Here is a 20,328-nt window from a genome sequence, read left to right as displayed (position 1 = left end):
ATTCCAGTGCAAAAAAAATTGTGAAAACAGTAACCTATAATTTAATATAGCTCAAAGCGCAATCGAGGCCAAATATTTCATCGGATCTTTGTATTGGTTCATTTTATAGCAAAAACAAACAATATATTCCTGTTTTGTTACGAAGCCAACTCTGGCTCTTCTCCATTAAGAACAAAAAACACAAAAATCCCAGTTTGGGGTATGGCGTGTGGGACATAGTTTTTCTGTAGGGGGCCGGATCGGGGTTATAATCCTTACCAATCTGCCTTAATGCCCCCACCCACCCCCCCCCCCCATTTTGCTCTGACCAGTACTACTGGTGCTTGCCTTTTCAGTCCAGTCCTTGGTGTTGTCTGCTGTCTTGATGAGAGTGGCCAGTTGTGAGTCATACTCCGTCTTCTCTCCTCCCACTATCTGTTCACTAGTAAACTGCACTGCCCGATTGAACAGATTGGTCGCATCTCCCGCCAACTGTTTGAAGTTAAGACTGCCCGTATTCATCACTCTCTATCTATCACTATTATCTGGAAGAGTCATCAAAGAACTTTAAACACTTCAGAGTTTTAAGAAAGGGAAGAACTTATTTTCAAAAAGAAAAAATACTCGTTATTTGTTTTAAAAACAGTCTTATTTCTAAAAATTCAAGGTTTTTTAAATCATAAGGTTAAACAAAACTGCATCAATGAAAGGTATTAGCAACTGAAGACAACACATGTTGTGTACACAGAGGCGAAGCTGAGCTTCGCTCCCTTTGCGAAACAAAAATGAATGACTATGATTCAACGCAAAGGAGAAGACAAATAAAAAAAGATAAACCATTAAAAAAAAATTTTGTTTGTCACCAAATAAATATAAATTGCAAAAAAGCCAAAAAAATCCAGAAACAAAATTACCTGTACCAGTAAAAACTTCAGAAGATTCGGCATGCTAAAAAGACGCCGAACCTTCAAACAAGCCCTTTCTGCGGATACAGGGACGACAAAAATACACAGACAGAAGATAGCCTAAAAAGCAGTTTTTCAGTTTGCAAAAAAATCTAGTCCCAGGCTTTGTCGTCTCAAGCATGGGAGTTACCAATTCTCCGAATGCAGAAAATGTTTGAATTTGAAAACTTTGAATTTGAACGTTTAACAAAGCAAGTAGAAAAGGTGTAACGTTTTCACATACGATTTCTGTGAGCACACTTAATTACGTGAAAAAGGCCTAGTACTCGTTCGCAACACCCTTGCTTCTCTAAAACGTACTTATAGTTAAAATATGACTGCAAATTCTTGTACAATCTTATTTATTTTGAAAACGGATAATTCAGACAAATTTTTCACACTGCCACAACTTTTTTTAACATCACAGCTGAAAGAGCTTTCAAATGATACCGAACTTGCCCTCGTGAGAATTTTTCTCGAGGTAGTCAAAAGTGCCCGGAGAACCCCACCCTACGCCGTATTTTCTTCCAGTCTTTTCATGACGTGGTCGAAAAAAAATGATAGCATGGAACTCCGACCGGCTCTTTGTTATAAACAAAATTTTGGCGTGATAGTGCATGTAAGACTCTACGAATAGCTGATTATAAATTGTTCGTCGTTATCTTTTTTTATGCATTTCAATTGCACCTGAAAATGCTTAAAATTAATACGTAATTCAAATAGAAGCGATTTATTTGGTTTATCTGATTTTGAGCAAGCAATACATATGGAACAAAATTTGAATTCCTTCCTGCTTTGATAACAGTTGGATTAAAAACGGTTGATATATTACAATTGGTGGCAAAAAGTAATGCCAATTAAAAAGCCAATCAACTCGTTGTCAAATTGGTTTCCGTGCATTTCGTTATGTTTGATGACAGTGTATAATATTTTTGTTCTATGAAAACAATTTTTATCGGTTTTGATGAGTCTCTCATTGCTGACTAAGTATGCGCCTCTACTGTGCTGGGAGGTTTTCTCAGAGCTACAGGTTTGAACTTTCATGGATACGACATTCTTGATTTCAATCAGGGATAAATACAAAAGAAGACCGTGCATTTCGACAAAGGCTTAAGGGTTAAAAATCGAGTTCAAGTAGTCTCTTTGTCATCGCAGTCAGAATTTAGTATCCACTTCAAGGTCATTATTTGTTCACGCTCCAATTTCAACAATATTACTCCACTTAGTGACTAAGATTGTGAGCAGCAAGTTACTATTGTGAGCAGCAAACTACGCTGGTTGATAATTTAACTTTTCTTGCAGATTGGGTGGTACATAACACACTTGCCTGAAGAACCAGATGTCCGAGTTTGCTTTCCGCTAGAAGAATTTTTGTTTCGTAAAGAGAAACTTAACATGCCACCTATTGTAATATATCACGCAAACACGATGGATAACAAGAAAAACTTCAGCTTACTTTGAATATGACCATATGACCGAGTTCTGAAGTATTCATCCAAGAAACCGAGTTTTGTTACAATCGCAAAAGATTTTCCAGGTGCAGCCGTTTGTTATTGAAAATTTTTCGTTAACAAATTTCCACATTAGTTCCATCATCTTTTTTTTTCAGTGTGTTCATAAGAATGTCAACGTATTTCTTGATTTGGTTTATGAATCTGTATGATCTAAAAGTAAACTCCATTCTAGCCTTTTTTGTCCTCGTGTGTGGTAGATAAAAAGTTTCATTCGTTCTGGAGACGAAATTTGTTCATTCGGTGATATGATACAATCGCTTCCTTCTTATAAATTTTGAAATGAGCAAGATATCGTTCATTTGGAGAAACACCATTTGGTCATGGAAGAATGTTGAGGATTCGCAATTCATTGACATATTCAACTTTTTTGTTCTTCTATCCATTCGAACGCTTTCTTTCGAAAAGTTCAGAAAGATGGTTTGTTCTCGACGCAGATAAGCATGAAACATCGTATAAAAAGACTGGCAGTACAAAATATTTTCAAAGACAAAATTTGATAAAAAAAATTAAGCCTAATATTATATTTCTTCTGAGCATGTAGAAGACTTTATCAGCTTTCCTTAAACGTTACTCAAGATGGTTTTTCCAAGACAGTTCTTTTAGTTTCGCGCCCATCAGTTTGTAGCAGGGGACTGCTCTTCTAAAAAATACTTTGGCTCATTTGATAATTGGTAGTTCCATTTTATTTAACTTAACCCAGTTCTGTATTTCACCTTGATCTTTCTGCTCTTGCCATTTATTTTCGTTTACAGCTAAGATTTTAAGATCATCAGCAAAAATGAAATAATCAGAAAAAAACTCATGAGTCAAGTAGGTCATTTATGAAAACGCAAAACAGAAGAAAACCTGGTTGAGATCCTTGTTAAATGAATATCAACTTTGCATAAAAACAAAATTAAACATAGCCAACAGACCGCTGGAAAGGAGTCAACAAACGCAAGTAAACAAAATAATACTGAATTTTTAGAAAATATATCAAAATTCGATTTTTCGAGAAAAAAAAGATGACCTAATTTCTAAACTGAATTTCTAGAACAATTAATGATTGACAGTTTTTTGATAAAAATAAATCAGTTTGAAAAAACAGGACCAATAGGTTACTCTTTTAATTCGCTGGAAACTCTCATAATCAAATTAAATTTTTTGAAATTAGAAGTCAATCACGTTTTTCATGACCTTTACACTTTCGCTGTTCAATAGTGGAGTTTGCCTCCCTTTCAAAACAGGAAATGATCTTAACTTTTGATAGTGGAGTTTGCCTCCCTTTCAAAACAGGAAATGAACTTAACTAAAAAAGAAATCAAAAGTCAAACCACAAAAATTTGAATCGAAGTCCTGCGTCGACATCTTTAAAAATCATTACAACCTATTTAAGAGTTCGAACTACGTTCTGCGAATCTGAAACACAAATTTCCGAACAATTGTAACGACGCATTTAAAAATCAGAAAAACAAAACCATCCTTATTTTTTGAGCTCTAACTTTGTTACTTCTGGGCACTGAAAAATGGTATAACGTAAGATGAAACACTTTTAGGGTTAAATACAAATACAAGCTTACGCACCGCTTCTAAGATTACCATTTTACCGGTCATTCTTTTTATTTTAGAACGCCATAACGTTACTTTTTATTTTACAACGTTCATCAACTTCATTACAAAAATTTTGGGCCATTTGCCAAAACTCAGAGGCAAACAAAGGAAGTCAGACGAACTTCAGAATTAGTAGAAACTTTTACTACAAGATCTTTATGAACTAGAATTTAACTCATTTATTATTCATCAATTATATTTGACTTACTTAGAATTTATTAATTTATGACTGTAACAAATAACTGAAAGGAAACTCTTATAAAAAAAAACTTGTTTACAATTGCTCGTGCAAAAACGAAACTGAGTTGGCAAATTAAATCTTTGGAAAATGAGAAAGTAAAAATAAATTTACAACAAAAAATGGCGTTAAACCCGGACATTGAAAACAAGCTTTAAAAAACTATCCAGAAAAAATACGGTATCTACAGCTTAGTTTGTCTCAGACGATAACAAAACATTTTTTTTCATCAGATTTCGATATTTTAAATACTTAAATTTCACCGCCCTCTCGAATTGGAGTGAAATGTCGGTAACTGAATCAATTGAAAACTTTCGGCTGAATTAGCCTCATTGTCTGAGCGCGATAACAGACACAACTTTCTACTGGCAAATATTTTATTTAAAAATTTTGAAAGTATGTCTATATCTTGCTACCTGAAGTAAATTAAAGTCTCACGTTGTCAACTTGGCTCGTATCTTGTACGTTTCCTTTCGCAATATAAACAGTCACAATTTGTTTTGAAAAAGCAACCGAATTGCTTCAAATAAAATCGACTAAGCTTTAAAATGAATCCTAGCCCAAACATGATTTTCCGTCGCATCAATTCCGTCGCATGATTTTCCGTCGCATTAGCCTAATTGTTGTGATAAACTTATTAAATAGATAGATATGTCTCGACGAACCGGATAAACATCTTATCTTGGGTAGCCCTTGTCTACGAAGGGATTTTAGAGATCCGGTTGATGGAAATCGAAATTGACACAAACAGAATCAGATAAAGAAGATAAACCAGCTCATTTGAGAGTGGTTACGACAGCCAGAAAAGACACGAACAAATTCCCGGATGTTATCCAGCTCATTTTAGAGCGGGAATGACAAAGAGAATTTGGAAATATCTTTAAACAAATCTACCAAAATCCAGCTCATTTTAGAGCGGAAACGACCAATAATTCCCAGCAAGACAATTGAAATATGTCGTCTCTCCACTGTACAGTATGTCAAAACGCTTTAACCAACCAATCGGTGAAATGCGTCGGTTGTCAAGCTTCTGCCCACTCTGCGTGTATTGGCCTCAACACTGCCGATAAGGTGGTTGGGCACATTGAATGGAGTTGCCCAGATTGTGGAACCTGTAAAAGAGATCTTTTCCAAGTTATTGATGAACTGCGACAAGAACTGTTCTCAATAAAGACTATGGCGCAAGATGTACACGAATTAAAGTCTGAGCTGCTATCGCTGAAGCAATATCGTGAACCAAGTAGTATAATTGAAAAGAACAAAACCAATTACGCTGGGGCAGCGAAGTTTAATCTGAATTCTTCGGCATTCATCAGAAATGCTCGTGAAAGTGTATCCTCAGAAGCTGGTAGCTCGAGGGTTACGAAGCGAAAAGGCTCCAAAGATAGAAATGACCGCAGACCAAAGAAACCACTAATTACGGGAGAAGTGGTAACAGAAGCACTCAAAGGTGTAGAGAAGCCACCACCACGACGCCATCTCTATGTTGGAAGAATAAAACAGACAAATGATGAAAGTGATATAGTCGCATGGTGTCAAAGTAAAGGATTTCCTCTGAATCATATCAGGGAAATAACAAAGGAAAATTCTCGCCACAAAAGTTTCCACTGTGTATTTGACGGCGAACATGCAACAATCATTGATCAACCTAATTCTTGGCCGGAAAATGTTGTAATAAACAGGTACTATCTTGATGCAGAAGCCAGAACCTGGCTCAGAACTTTGAAAAGCGACTGACTAAAATCAAACAAAAAACCCGAGTCTCAATCGAATGCTATGAAAGTTGGTGTAATTAATATACGTTCTCTAGCGAAAAAAGTAAATCAAATACAGAGCATATTGGCTATAGAACAAGTTGATATCTTGATCATTACTGAAACCTGGCTTAAGCCGGATACGGAATATATTCTAAATCATTGTATAGACTCTTCAAATGAATATCGATATCATCATGTTTCACGAACGGCTAAAATAGGTGGAGGTGTTGCCATAATTTCTCGCGAAGAACTACAGGGTGAAAGAATTTTGAGCCATCTCTCGGACGATGGTGAATTCTTGGTAATTACGGTCGTGACTAGAAAAGTCAAAATAACAATTGCAGCAATATATAGACCGCCGAGTGGAAATTATAACGAGTTTTTTAATGAATTGACTGAAAATATTCTTGCCTCATCAATTGAAACCCAAATTCTCCTCCTGGGTGATTTTAATTTGGATCTAGAAAACAGACGTTGTGCCAAATCCAATACATTTTGTTCGATTCTACTGGAATATAACCTAGAACAGATTGTTAAGAAAGCAACTCACGAATACGGGAAAATTCTAGACCTCATAATTTGTTCAAACCCGGAATTGTGCTCACCCGTTAGAAATGAGCACGTTGAATACTCTGATCACCATCTATTGACGTTCACTTATGAAATCGCAATTCAACGGAAGGATAAAACCAGATTGACTATTTATGATTGGAACAATACAGACTGGAAACATTTAGAGACGGAAATAGATCAGAATTTAATCTTGAATCTGAACACCAGTGACCCGAACGAGATGGCAGAGAATTTTATCGAAATTTTGCAGCTGCTGAAAACTGATTATGTGCCAACTAAGACCAAAGTTGTCAAAAACCGATTTTGTAATTTTTACGATAAAGAGTTAGCAGACGTAAAACGAAAACGTAGAAAATTAGAACGCGTAATGCGTGTAAATCCTGGATTAGAAAACGAAACAGCTTTCAAGGAGTATTTAAAGAAATGTAAAGATCTGTTTAGAGCGAAGAAATTGATATATTTTTCCAGGCGCTTTGAGCTTTCAAATAGCCATTCGCTCAAATTTCGTGAATTGAAACGCCTTGCTGGAGAAAAACAACAAAACGTTCTACCACTGATATACTCCAGTGATTATGAATTAGCTGAAAACTTCAACCAATTTTTCATTCAGAAGGTTAGAAATTTAGTGGCAAATGTTAAAAGTAATGGCATCTCGCCGCCACTCTTTGCTTTCACTGCAGTTTCTTCTTTCCAATTCCAATATGTGACTATAGATGAACTAGAAGAAGCAGTAAGAATGGTTTCAAACGCGAACTCACGAGAAGATATACTGAAAACGATAGATATGAAAAGAATAGCACACTCGTGGAAAGATTATTTCATCATTATGATAAACAATTGCATCGATCAGTCCAAATTTCCAAAATGTCTCAAGAGAGCGGTGATAACTCCTCTCTTAAAAGACCACAAACTTGACCAAAACGTTTTAAATTCTTATAGACCAATAGCGAATCTGATGTTTATCAGTAAAGTTTTTGAAAGAATTTTATATAAACAGCTCGATCAATACCTTAGCTCCTATAATCTTCTAGATGAACACCAATCTGCTTACAGGAAGCATTTTTCAACTGAAACGGCTCTGCTAAAAACTACAGATGATCTACTGACTAGTCTCGACAACAAGAGACAGGTCATTTTGATAGCCCTTGACCTTTCAGCTGCATTTGATACCATTGATCATAAAACATTGAGAAAGATCATGAAAAATCGGATTGGAATGACGAATGATGCAGTGGATCTAATTCTTTCCTATCTAGAGAATCGGACTCAAATTGTTGCTATCAATGATGTTTTATCGAATTCTCAAGAACTCGAATTTGGAGTGCCTCAAGGTTCTCTTCTGGGACCCCTCCTGTTCTCAATCTACCTGACACCATTGAACGATATTATTGGCTCAACTAAATTTTCATACCAAGTGTATGCCGATGATACTACTTTATACTGTGAAATCAAAAATGAGAGTGAATTAGCAGAAATAGAAAGATCTCTGGTTATTATTTCGAACTGGTTTTCGTCCATGGGGCTTATGTTAAATGAATCAAAAAGCCAAGTAATTAACCTAGCCACTAGTAAGTCAAAAGGTCTAACAAACAGTTCACTACTCATTGGAAATTCAACGGTTAAGCTGATGAAATCAACAGAAAACTCTGTGAAGTCTTTAGGTTGCCTCATTGACCGATCCTTGTCATTGAAAAAACAGATCGATTCCGTGTGTGGCGCCAGTTACCACAGTCTCCGGAAACTATACAGCATACGTTTCTACCTTGATTTTGAAAATAGAAATATGTTGGCAAGAATGCTAGTCTTAAGTCGATTAGACTACTGCAATAGCTTGTACTCGAGCTTACCAAATTATCTGCTCTACAAGTTGCAAAAAGTCCAAAATAGTGCCTGCAGATTTGTTTTCGGTTTGAAGAAGTCAACGAGTATTACTCCTTATCTACATTGGTTGCCCATAAAATCTCGAGTGATTTTTAAAGTCTTGACAATCGTACACAAATGCATTTTCAATCCTCAAATCGTTCCGTCTTATCTGAGTAAATATTTTTCACTACAAAAAAGTTCCTCCCGTTTCAGTGAAAGGACCATGGTCATTAAGAAACCACTGGTTAACACGAACTATGGAAAAAGGACGTTTAGGTTTGCTGCCGCACACCATTGGAATAGTTTACCATGTAACCTTAAACTACCAAATGAAACTGAATTTCGTAAACAGTTGAAAACGTATTTGTAAAAAAATCTAGTCCCAGGCTTTGTCGTCTCAAGCATGGGAGTTACCAATTCTCCGAATGCAGAAAATGTTTGAATTTGAAAACTTTGAATTTGAACGTTTAACAAAGCAAGTAGAAAAGGTGTAACGTTTTCACATACGATTTCTGTGAGCACACTTAATTACGTGAAAAAGGCCTAGTACTCGTTCGCAACACCCTTGCTTCTCTAAAACGTACTTATAGTTAAAATATGACTGCAAATTCTTGTACAATCTTATTTATTTTGAAAACGGATAATTCAGACAAATTTTTCACACTGCCACAACTTTTTTTAACATCACAGCTGAAAGAGCTTTCAAATGATACCGAACTTGCCCTCGTGAGAATTTTTCTCGAGGTAGTCAAAAGTGCCCGGAGAACCCCGCCCTACGCCGTATTTTCTTCCAGTCTTTTCATGACGTGGTCGAAAAAAAATGATAGCATGGAACTCCGACCGGCTCTTTGTTATAAACAAAATTTTGGCGTGATAGTGCATGTAAGACTCTACGAATAGCTGATTATAAATTGTTCGTCGTTATCTTTTTTTATGCATTTCAATTGCACCTGAAAATGCTTAAAATTAATACGTAATTCAAATAGAAGCGATTTATTTGGTTTATCTGATTTTGAGCAAGCAATACATATGGAACAAAATTTGAATTCCTTCCTGCTTTGATAACAGTTGGATTAAAAACGGTTGATATATTACAATTGGTGGCAAAAAGTAATGCCAATTAAAAAGCCAATCAACTCGTTGTCAAATTGGTTTCCGTGCATTTCGTTATGTTTGATGACAGTGTATAATATTTTTGTTCTATGAAAACAATTTTTATCGGTTTTGATGAGTCTCTCATTGCTGACTAAGTATGCGCCTCTACTGTGCTGGGAGGTTTTCTCAGAGCTACAGGTTTGAACTTTCATGGATACGACATTCTTGATTTCAATCAGGGATAAATACAAAAGAAGACCGTGCATTTCGACAAAGGCTTAAGGGTTAAAAATCGAGTTCAAGTAGTCTCTTTGTCATCGCAGTCAGAATTTAGTATCCACTTCAAGGTCATTATTTGTTCACGCTCCAATTTCAACAATATTACTCCACTTAGTGACTAAGATTGTGAGCAGCAAGTTACTATTGTGAGCAGCAAACTACGCTGGTTGATAATTTAACTTTTCTTGCAGATTGGGTGGTACATAACACACTTGCCTGAAGAACCAGATGTCCGAGTTTGCTTTCCGCTAGAAGAATTTTTGTTTCGTAAAGAGAAACTTAACATGCCACCTATTGTAATATATCACGCAAACACGATGGATAACAAGAAAAACTTCAGCTTACTTTGAATATGACCATATGACCGAGTTCTGAAGTATTCATCCAAGAAACCGAGTTTTGTTACAATCGCAAAAGATTTTCCAGGTGCAGCCGTTTGTTATTGAAAATTTTTCGTTAACAAATTTCCACATTAGTTCCATCATCTTTTTTTTTCAGTGTGTTCATAAGAATGTCAACGTATTTCTTGATTTGGTTTATGAATCTGTATGATCTAAAAGTAAACTCCATTCTAGCCTTTTTTGTCCTCGTGTGTGGTAGATAAAAAGTTTCATTCGTTCTGGAGACGAAATTTGTTCATTCGGTGATATGATACAATCGCTTCCTTCTTATAAATTTTGAAATGAGCAAGATATCGTTCATTTGGAGAAACACCATTTGGTCATGGAAGAATGTTGAGGATTCGCAATTCATTGACATATTCAACTTTTTTGTTCTTCTATCCATTCGAACGCTTTCTTTCGAAAAGTTCAGAAAGATGGTTTGTTCTCGACGCAGATAAGCATGAAACATCGTATAAAAAGACTGGCAGTACAAAATATTTTCAAAGACAAAATTTGATAAAAAAAATTAAGCCTAATATTATATTTCTTCTGAGCATGTAGAAGACTTTATCAGCTTTCCTTAAACGTTACTCAAGATGGTTTTTCCAAGACAGTTCTTTTAGTTTCGCGCCCATCAGTTTGTAGCAGGGGACTGCTCTTCTAAAAAATACTTTGGCTCATTTGATAATTGGTAGTTCCATTTTATTTAACTTAACCCAGTTCTGTATTTCACCTTGATCTTTCTGCTCTTGCCATTTATTTTCGTTTACAGCTAAGATTTTAAGATCATCAGCAAAAATGAAATAATCAGAAAAAAACTCATGAGTCAAGTAGGTCATTTATGAAAACGCAAAACAGAAGAAAACCTGGTTGAGATCCTTGTTAAATGAATATCAACTTTGCATAAAAACAAAATTAAACATAGCCAACAGACCGCTGGAAAGGAGTCAACAAACGCAAGTAAACAAAATAATACTGAATTTTTAGAAAATATATCAAAATTCGATTTTTCGAGAAAAAAAAGATGACCTAATTTCTAAACTGAATTTCTAGAACAATTAATGATTGACAGTTTTTTGATAAAAATAAATCAGTTTGAAAAAACTGGACCAATAGGTTACTCTTTTAATTCGCTGGAAACTCTCATAATCAAATTAAATTTTTTGAAATTAGAAGTCAATCACGTTTTTCATGACCTTTACACTTTCGCTGTTCAATAGTGGAGTTTGCCTCCCTTTCAAAACAGGAAATGATCTTAACTTTTGATAGTGGAGTTTGCCTCCCTTTCAAAACAGGAAATGAACTTAACTAAAAAAGAAATCAAAAGTCAAACCGCAAAAATTTGAATCGAAGTCCTGCGTCGACATCTTTAAAAATCATTACAACCTATTTAAGAGTTCGAACTACGTTCTGCGAATCTGAAACACAAATTTCCGAACAATTGTAACGACGCATTTAAAAATCAGAAAAACAAAACCATCCTTATTTTTTGAGCTCTAACTTTGTTACTTCTGGGCACTGAAAAATGGTATAACGTAAGATGAAACACTTTTAGGGTTAAATACAAATACAAGCTTACGCACCGCTTCTAAGATTACCATTTTACCGGTCATTCTTTTTATTTTAGAACGCCATAACGTTACTTTTTATTTTACAACGTTCATCAACTTCATTACAAAAATTTTGGGCCATTTGCCAAAACTCAGAGGCAAACAAAGGAAGTCAGACGAACTTCAGAATTAGTAGAAACTTTTACTACAAGATCTTTATGAACTAGAATTTAACTCATTTATTATTCATCAATTATATTTGACTTACTTAGAATTTATTAATTTATGACTGTAACAAATAACTGAAAGGAAACTCTTATAAAAAAAACTTGTTTACAATTGCTCGTGCAAAAACGAAACTGAGTTGGCAAATTAAATCTTTGGAAAATGAGAAAGTAAAAATAAATTTACAACAAAAAATGGCGACAAAACCGGACATTGAAAACAAGCTTTAAAAAACTATCCAGAAAAAATACGGTATCTACAGCTTAGTTTGTCTCAGACGATAACAAAACATTTTTTTTCATCAGATTTCGATATTTTAAATACTTAAATTTCACCGCCCTCTCGAATTGGAGTGAAATGTCGGTAACTGAATCAATTGAAAACTTTCGGCTGAATTAGCCTCATTGTCTGAGCGCGATAACAGACACAACTTTCTACTGGCAAATATTTTATTTAAAAATTTTGAAAGTATGTCTATATCTTGCTACCTGAAGTAAATTAAAGTCTCACGTTGTCAACTTGGCTCGTATCTTGTACGTTTCCTTTCGCAATATAAACAGTCACAATTTGTTTTGAAAAAGCAACCGAATTGCTTCAAATAAAATCGACTAAGCTTTAAAATGAATCCTAGCCCAAACATGATTTTCCGTCGCATCAATTCCGTCGCATGATTTTCCGTCGCATTAGCCTAATTGTTGTGATAAACTTATTAAATAGATAGATATGTCTCGACGAACCGGATAAACATCTTATCTTGGGTAGCCCTTGTCTACGAAGGGATTTTAGAGATCCGGTTGATGGAAATCGAAATTGACACAAACAGAATCAGATAAAGAAGATAAACCAGCTCATTTGAGAGTGGTTACGACAGCCAGAAAAGACACGAACAAATTCCCGGATGTTATCCAGCTCATTTTAGAGCGGGAATGACAAAGAGAATTTGGAAATATCTTTAAACAAATCTACCAAAATCCAGCTCATTTTAGAGCGGAAACGACCAATAATTCCCAGCAAGACAATTGAAATATGTCGTCTCTCCACTGTACAGTATGTCAAAACGCTTTAACCAATCAATCGGTGAAATGCGTCGGTTGTCAAGCTTCTGCCCACTCTGCGTGTATTGGCCTCAACACTGCCGATAAGGTGGTTGGGCACATTGAATGGAGTTGCCCAGATTGTGGAACCTGTAAAAGAGATCTTTTCCGAGTTATTGATGAACTGCGACAAGAACTGTTCTCAATAAAGACTATGGCGCAAGATGTACACGAATTAAAGTCTGAGCTGCTATCGCTGAAGCAATATCGTGAACCAACTAGTATAATTGAAAAGAACAAAACCAATTATGCTGGGGCAGCGAAGTTTAATCTGAATTCTTCGGCATTCATCAGAAATGCTCGTGAAAGTGTATCCTCAGAAGCTGGTAGCTCGAGGGTTACGAAGCGAAAAGGCTCCAAAGATAGAAATGACCGCAGACCAAAGAAACCACTAATTACGGGAGAAGTGGTAACAGAAGCACTCAAAGGTGTAGAGAAGCCACCACCACGACGCCATCTCTATGTTGGAAGAATAAAACAGACAAATGATGAAAGTGATATAGTCGCATGGTGTCAAAGTAAAGGATTTCCTCTGAATCATATCAGGGAAATAACAAAGGAAAATTCTCGCCACAAAAGTTTCCACTGTGTATTTGACGGCGAACATGCAACAATCATTGATCAACCTAATTCTTGGCCGGAAAATGTTGTAATAAACAGGTACTATCTTGATGCAGAAGCCAGAACCTGGCTCAGAACTTTGAAAAGCGACTGACTAAAATCAAACAAAAAACCCGAGTCTCAATCGAATGCTATGAAAGTTGGTGTAATTAATATACGTTCTCTAGCGAAAAAAGTAAATCAAATACAGAGCATATTGGCTATAGAACAAGTTGATATCTTGATCATTACTGAAACCTGGCTTAAGCCGGATACGGAATATATTCTAAATCAGTATAGACTCTTCAAATGAATATCGATATCATCATGTTTCACGAACGGCTAAAATAGGTGGAGGTGTTGCCATAATTTCTCGCGAAGAACTACAGGGTGAAAGAATTTTGAGCCATCTCTCGGACAATGGTGAATTCTTGGTAATTACGGTCGTGACTAGAAAAGTCAAAATAACAATTGCAGCAATATATAGACCGCCGAGTGGAAATTATAACGAGTTTTTTAATGAATTGACTGAAAATATTCTTGCCTCATCAATTGAAACCCAAATTCTCCTCCTGGGTGATTTTAATTTGGATCTAGAAAACAGACGTTGTGCCAAATCCAATACATTTTGTTCGATTCTACTGGAATATAACCTAGAACAGATTGTTAAGAAAGCAACTCACGAATACGGGAAAATTCTAGACCTCATAATTTGTTCAAACCCGGAATTGTGTTCACCCGTTAGAAATGAGCACGTTGAATACTCTGATCACCATCTATTGACGTTCACTTATGAAATCGCAATTCAACGGAAGGATAAAACCAGATTGACTAATTATGATTGGAACAATACACACTGGAAACATTTAGAGACGGAAATAGATCAGAATTTAATCTTGAATCTGAACACCAGTGACCCGAACGAGATGGCAGAGAATTTTATCGAAATTTTGCAGCTGCTGAAAACTGATTATGTGCCAACTAAGACCAAAGTTGTCAAAAACCGATTTTGTAATTTTTACGATAAAGAGTTAGCAGACGTAAAACGAAAACGTAGAAAATTAGAACGCGTAATGCGTGTAAATCCTGGATTAGAAAACGAAACAGCTTTCAAGGAGTATTTAAAGAAATGTAAAGATCTGTTTAGAGCGAAGAAATTGATATATTTTTCCAGGCGCTTTGAGCTTTCAAATAGCCATTCGCTCAAATTTCGTGAATTGAAACGCCTTGCTGGAGAAAAACAACAAAACGTTCTACCACTGATATACTCCAGTGATTATGAATTAGCTGAAAACTTCAACCAATTTTTCATTCAGAAGGTTAGAAATTTAGTGGCAAATGTTAAAAGTAATGGCATCTCGCCGCCACTCTTTGCTTTCCCTGCAGTTTCTTCTTTCCAATTCCAATATGTGACTATAGATGAACTAGAAGAAGCAGTAAGAATGGTTTCAAACGCGAACTCACGAGAAGATATACTGAAAACGATAGATATGAAAAGAATAGCACACTCGTGGAAAGATTATTTCATCATTATGATAAACAATTGCATCGATCAGTCCAAATTTCCAAAATGTCTCAAGAGAGCGGTGATACCTCCTCTCTTAAAAGACCACAAACTTGACCAAAACGTTTTAAATTCTTATAGACCAATAGCGAATCTGATGTTTATCAGTAAAGTTTTTGAAAGAATTTTATATAAACAGCTCGATCAATACCTTAGCTCCTATAATCTTCTAGATGAACACCAATCTGCTTACAGGAAGCATTTTTCAACTGAAACGGCTCTGCTAAAAACTACAGATGATCTACTGACTAGTCTCGACAACAAGAGACAGGTCATTTTGATAGCCCTTGACCTTTCAGCTGCATTTGATACCATTGATCATAAAACATTGAGAAAGATCATGAAAAATCGGATTGGAATGACGAATGATGCAGTGGATCTAATTCTTTCCTATCTAGAGAATCGGACTCAAATTGTTGCTATCAATGATGTTTTATCGAATTCTCAAGAACTCGAATTTGGAGTGCCTCAAGGTTCTCTTCTGGGACCCCTCCTGTTCTCAATCTACCTGACACCATTGAACGATATTATTGGCTCAACTAAATTTTCATACCAAGTGTATGCCGATGATACTACTTTATACTGTGAAATCAAAAATGAGAGTGAATTAGCAGAAATAGAAAGATCTCTGGTTATTATTTCGAACTGGTTTTCGTCCATGGGGCTTATGTTAAATGAATCAAAAAGCCAAGTAATTAACCTAGCCACTAGTAAGTCAAAAGGTCTAACAAACAGTTCACTACTCATTGGAAATTCAACGGTTAAGCTGATGAAATCAACAGAAAACTCTGTGAAGTCTTTAGGTTGCCTCATTGACCGATCCTTGTCATTGAAAAAACAGATCGATTCCGTGTGTGGCGCCAGTTACCACAGTCTCCGGAAACTATACAGCATACGTTTCTACCTTGATTTTGAAAATAGAAATATGTTGGCAAGAATGCTAGTCTTAAGTCGATTAGACTACTGCAATAGCTTGTACTCGAGCTTACCAAATTATCTGCTCTACAAGTTGCAAAAAGTCCAAAATAGTGCCTGCAGATTTGTTTTCGGTTTGAAGAAGTCAACGAGTATTACTCCTTATCTACATGATCTACATTGGTTGCCCATAAAATCTCGAGTGATTTTTAAAGTCTTGACAATCGTACACAAATGCATTTTCAATCCTCAAATCGTTCCGTCTTATCTGAGTAAATATTTTTCACTACAAAAAAGTTCCTCCCGTTTCAGTGAAAGGACCATGGTCATTAAGAAACCACTGGTTAACACGAACTATGGAAAAAGGACGTTTAGGTTTGCTGCCGCACACCATTGGAATAGTTTACCATGTAACCTTAAGCTACCAAATGAAACTGAATTTCGTAAACAGTTGAAAACGTATTTGTTTAACCAGTATTACTATGAGACTTGTTTCAGTTAAAGGTTGCTAAAATGACTGAAACTAGAAAAGTTGGAATTCAAAAGCTAAACGAAACCTTGCGTCTAAGAAATGTTCATGTTGAAACCAGGTTTCTCCCCAAAAGACGGATAATATTGAGCTCTGATAAGATCAAGAGAGTGACATATGCTGTTTTGGGATCATCGCTAGTTTATGGGATTTTTCTGCCAGATTCCGTGACAGTTTCGTGCCCTGGTGGAACTCTCTCAACCCTTTGTAGCGATCAGGTTCTCAATGATATGAAAAACTTGGATGTACAAACAGTGCTCATAATGGGAGGAACAAACAACCTGTTTGACCGTTCAGGGCGCCAGTCATTGGGAGCGACTGAAGTAGCCGAGGAGATGGAGAGTGCTATTTTTAGACTCCTTGACTGCAATTTCGAAGTTGGCGTCATGTCACTTATTAGCCGGGAAGGTAAACGCTCTCTTATCAGGAGAGTGAATAAATGCTACAGAAATCTAACGGCATGGTATAAAATCCCGCTCTTTAAAACTGTAAAGTTCAGCTATCGGAGGCATGTTTGCGCAGATGGTCTTCACCCCACAGCAAATGGCGTGCGCGAACTTGCCAAGGACTTTTATGACGCCTTCAGAAGCATAGAAAATCCAATGGCTGTGAAACGAAGGCAAAGAAGGCGACGACGATGAAACGCCCAGCTCATTTTAGAGCGGGTCCGATTTTTAACCATCTTCAAAGAACATTTTCTGTTCAAATCCCAGCTCATTTTAGAGTGGGTACGGCTATCGACAGAAACGAACTCATCTTTAGCGGAGCGACTGATTATTCTTACGACAAAACTGGTTTTTAATTAAACTCAAACACCTTTGAATTCAAGAAATTGGTGTCGAAATAACATATGTGATGATGATGATGATGATCACGATCAATTTAAGATAACATATCCAAAAAGGTTAACTAACTTCTCAAACAGCCCTAGAACATCTGGCTAAAATTCCTGTCAGTGTTGGCTCCGAAATTGATTCGATAACTAATCAAAGCGACAAAACACAAAGCAATCATATCTGCATGCAAACTCAAAATCAATTAGGATCAGGTATATCATCAAAATTCACAATCAGCTGTTCGGAGCATCAATAAAACAATCTAAATTCAGGTCTTCAAAGAACAATAATTCCGACATGAAGTTCTAGGCATCTGTTTTGGAATCGATTAAATTTCTCAACAAATTAGTGAACTGTTCAAAAACTGTTTTTGATATATTTGTAGATAACCTGACCTTGCTTTTAGCAATTCAGAAGCAAAACTGGTAATTGAAAGCAGCTAGAGCTTAATTTCTTTTTCGGAGGGGGATTGCGAGACAACAAATACCGAATGATAAATGGAGAGAGAAACAAAAGCAATTAGGCAAACCAACTAGGCCAAAATAGCCTGAAGAATAAAGTTAGCTGACAAATAAATGAGTTTACAACCAAAATAAAAAAAGTAAAAGGATTAAAAATGGGGCAGGATGGTTGTAATTCTCAAGACAGAATGTGCGAATAGCAGACAATTTCAACCTTATCAAAAGTTTTCAAGCTGTCCAAATATTTCAAACACTAAAACTAGGTATTTTCACATCCGTTTTCAGTTTTTAGAATACTGAATTGTAATTGGCTAGTATATCTTTCGGTTTTTCGATCCTTCTATCATGCATGAGGGATTCCACTGAATGGAATTTACATAGGTAAAGAAGTCTGCATGAAACATAAGCTGAATCAAATTGAAAGTACTTTGATTTGTGTTGTAGCTAAAAAAGGCACACAAAAATGGACGGAACTAAGTTTAGCAATGAAAAATCAATTATTCAGCCTATGAACTGGTAAGCCGCCGAGGATGGAGAAAGAGAGATAGAGGAAGGATATGGTGGCGTAGGTGACACAGGAGTAGACGGTGAGATTTAGACGATGTCAAACACAGAGCTAACGTATCTCTTCAATACAACAATGTTAGTGATAAATCTGCTCTGTGATTTCATGTAAATTCCCAGTGAGCCAAGTAGAGTTACCGTCGATTTTTCAAATGTCTGAAAAAACCCATTTACAAACAAGTACATCCATAGCTGACTAAGTATTTCAGAAGATTCCCACGACAGTAACCTAAGTAAAGCATATAAAAGAGGTGACTATTAAGCAAAAAGAAGCTTACTTATAAAGACTATAAAGACATACTTATAAAGACTAACAGAAAGAATTTACCGCCTACAGGACTGAGACCCCGGACCTCTAGAGGAAGGCATACCACCTTACTGTCCTCCAAACACCAGCCAATAATGGAGCGAGTAAAACACCTGATATTGAGTTGACAAACTGAATTAGAAGTAAAGCAGTACACAGATAATGAAATTGATAACTTTTATTGAGCACTAATTCATGCAAGTTAGGTTGAAAAAAGCACACTTATAACATAACAAGCGTTGACTCACTTTTTTTTGTTTTTGCGGCGTCTGAGGTAATTAGGCAACAAATTGCAATCATGACGATGAGATAGTTAAAGCTTTGCAAGAAACCGAAGAAGAATTAGACCTCTCATTCAATCAAAGTCAAACTAATAATAGCTCAGCACAATCTCAAAATCAAAACATTGACCAATTCGTGTACAAATAGACTAACCAGAGTCATTTTTGGAACGAAAATTATAAGACACAGTAAATATCAAGCTCGGGATTTTTATTCAGTTTTCTCTATTTTCATTTTCGGAGAGATGAAAGTTACCCAGGAGTTTCACGGGAATTAGGACGTAGTAGGTTTCTACTTAACGAATCAAACCAACTAGATCTCAGATGTTTCACGGGAATTAGGACGTAGTAGGTTTCTACTTAACGAATCAAACCAACTAGATCTCAGATGTTTCACGGGAATTAGGACGTAGTAGGTTTCTACTTAACGAATCAAACCAACTAGATCTCAGATGTTTCACGGGAATTAGGACGTAGTAGGTTTCTACGTAACGAATCAAACCAACTAGATCTCAGATATTGATTGGATTCATGTACCATGTAAAACAAATCACACTTTTTCTCTTCAACAACTGTTCTCACTACAAGTAAAGCCTTCCTATAAGCACGATTAGCCGGTTGCTGTGCAACCATCACAGAAGGTCCCAAGTCACAGTAATCTAAGAAAAACTATTTAAAAAATGGCAACTTGAAAAAACGTTGCTGGATACCAAATAATACAAAACCTAAGACTCCAATGCAAGCTACATTTTGCCAAGATCTTTATTTAAAAAATGGAATCAAACAAAACTTTACGCGAAGTAATTACTGATAAACAAGTAAGCAAACGATAGGCGAGGAACTAAGTTTAGCGAGAAGATTGGCAACAGCTGAGGACAAAAATCCATATGAGTCACAATAGTGGTTAGGATAGCAAAATTCTAAGCCTTACCCTAAATTGTAATCCATTTTTTTGTGAAAATTTCAAAACGTTCTCGCAGCAATCACAGTTTTCTTATCTGATACATTCTGGGCAAAAAAGAGCTTTAAAAATTTGGGATCTACTTAACAATCTCCCCCATCCCCTATTGTATCTACTCAAGAATCTCCCCCCTTTCTTGAAAGGGGGGGATTGTTAAGTAGATCCAAATTTTGTTTTGGATTAGCTTGTAAGATCATTTTTTATCTTTTCAAGTGAAAGATCATTT

General features: G+C 36.0%; 2 protein-coding genes across 2 annotated transcripts in view; one reads left to right on the top strand and one right to left on the bottom strand.

Annotated features, from left to right (window-relative positions):
- The window catches only part of LOC134839246 (endophilin-B1-like), a 240,021-nt gene that overhangs the window by 5,642 nt on the left and 214,051 nt on the right, over nucleotides 1-20,328 (bottom strand). The window contains exon 2 of the mRNA XM_063854737.1: nucleotides 328-526. Within this exon, the coding sequence (XP_063710807.1) occupies nucleotides 328-501 (174 nt within the window). The 5' untranslated portion in view covers nucleotides 502-526. The remainder of the gene's footprint in view (nucleotides 1-327; nucleotides 527-20,328) is intronic.
- Nucleotides 12,682-20,328, top strand: part of LOC134839289 (electron transfer flavoprotein-ubiquinone oxidoreductase, mitochondrial-like) — a gene marked incomplete at its 3' end in the record, with an annotated part of 89,307 nt that continues 81,660 nt past the window's right edge. The window contains 1 exon segment of the mRNA XM_063854789.1: nucleotides 12,682-12,707.

Source organism: Symsagittifera roscoffensis, chromosome 2 (assembly GCF_963678635.1).
Source record: "Symsagittifera roscoffensis chromosome 2, txSymRosc1.1, whole genome shotgun sequence".
NCBI classification, from domain to species: Eukaryota; Metazoa; Xenacoelomorpha; order Acoela; family Convolutidae; genus Symsagittifera; species Symsagittifera roscoffensis.
The sequence above is the reverse complement of the archived record's forward strand: the minus strand, read 5'-3'. Positions and strand labels throughout refer to the sequence as shown.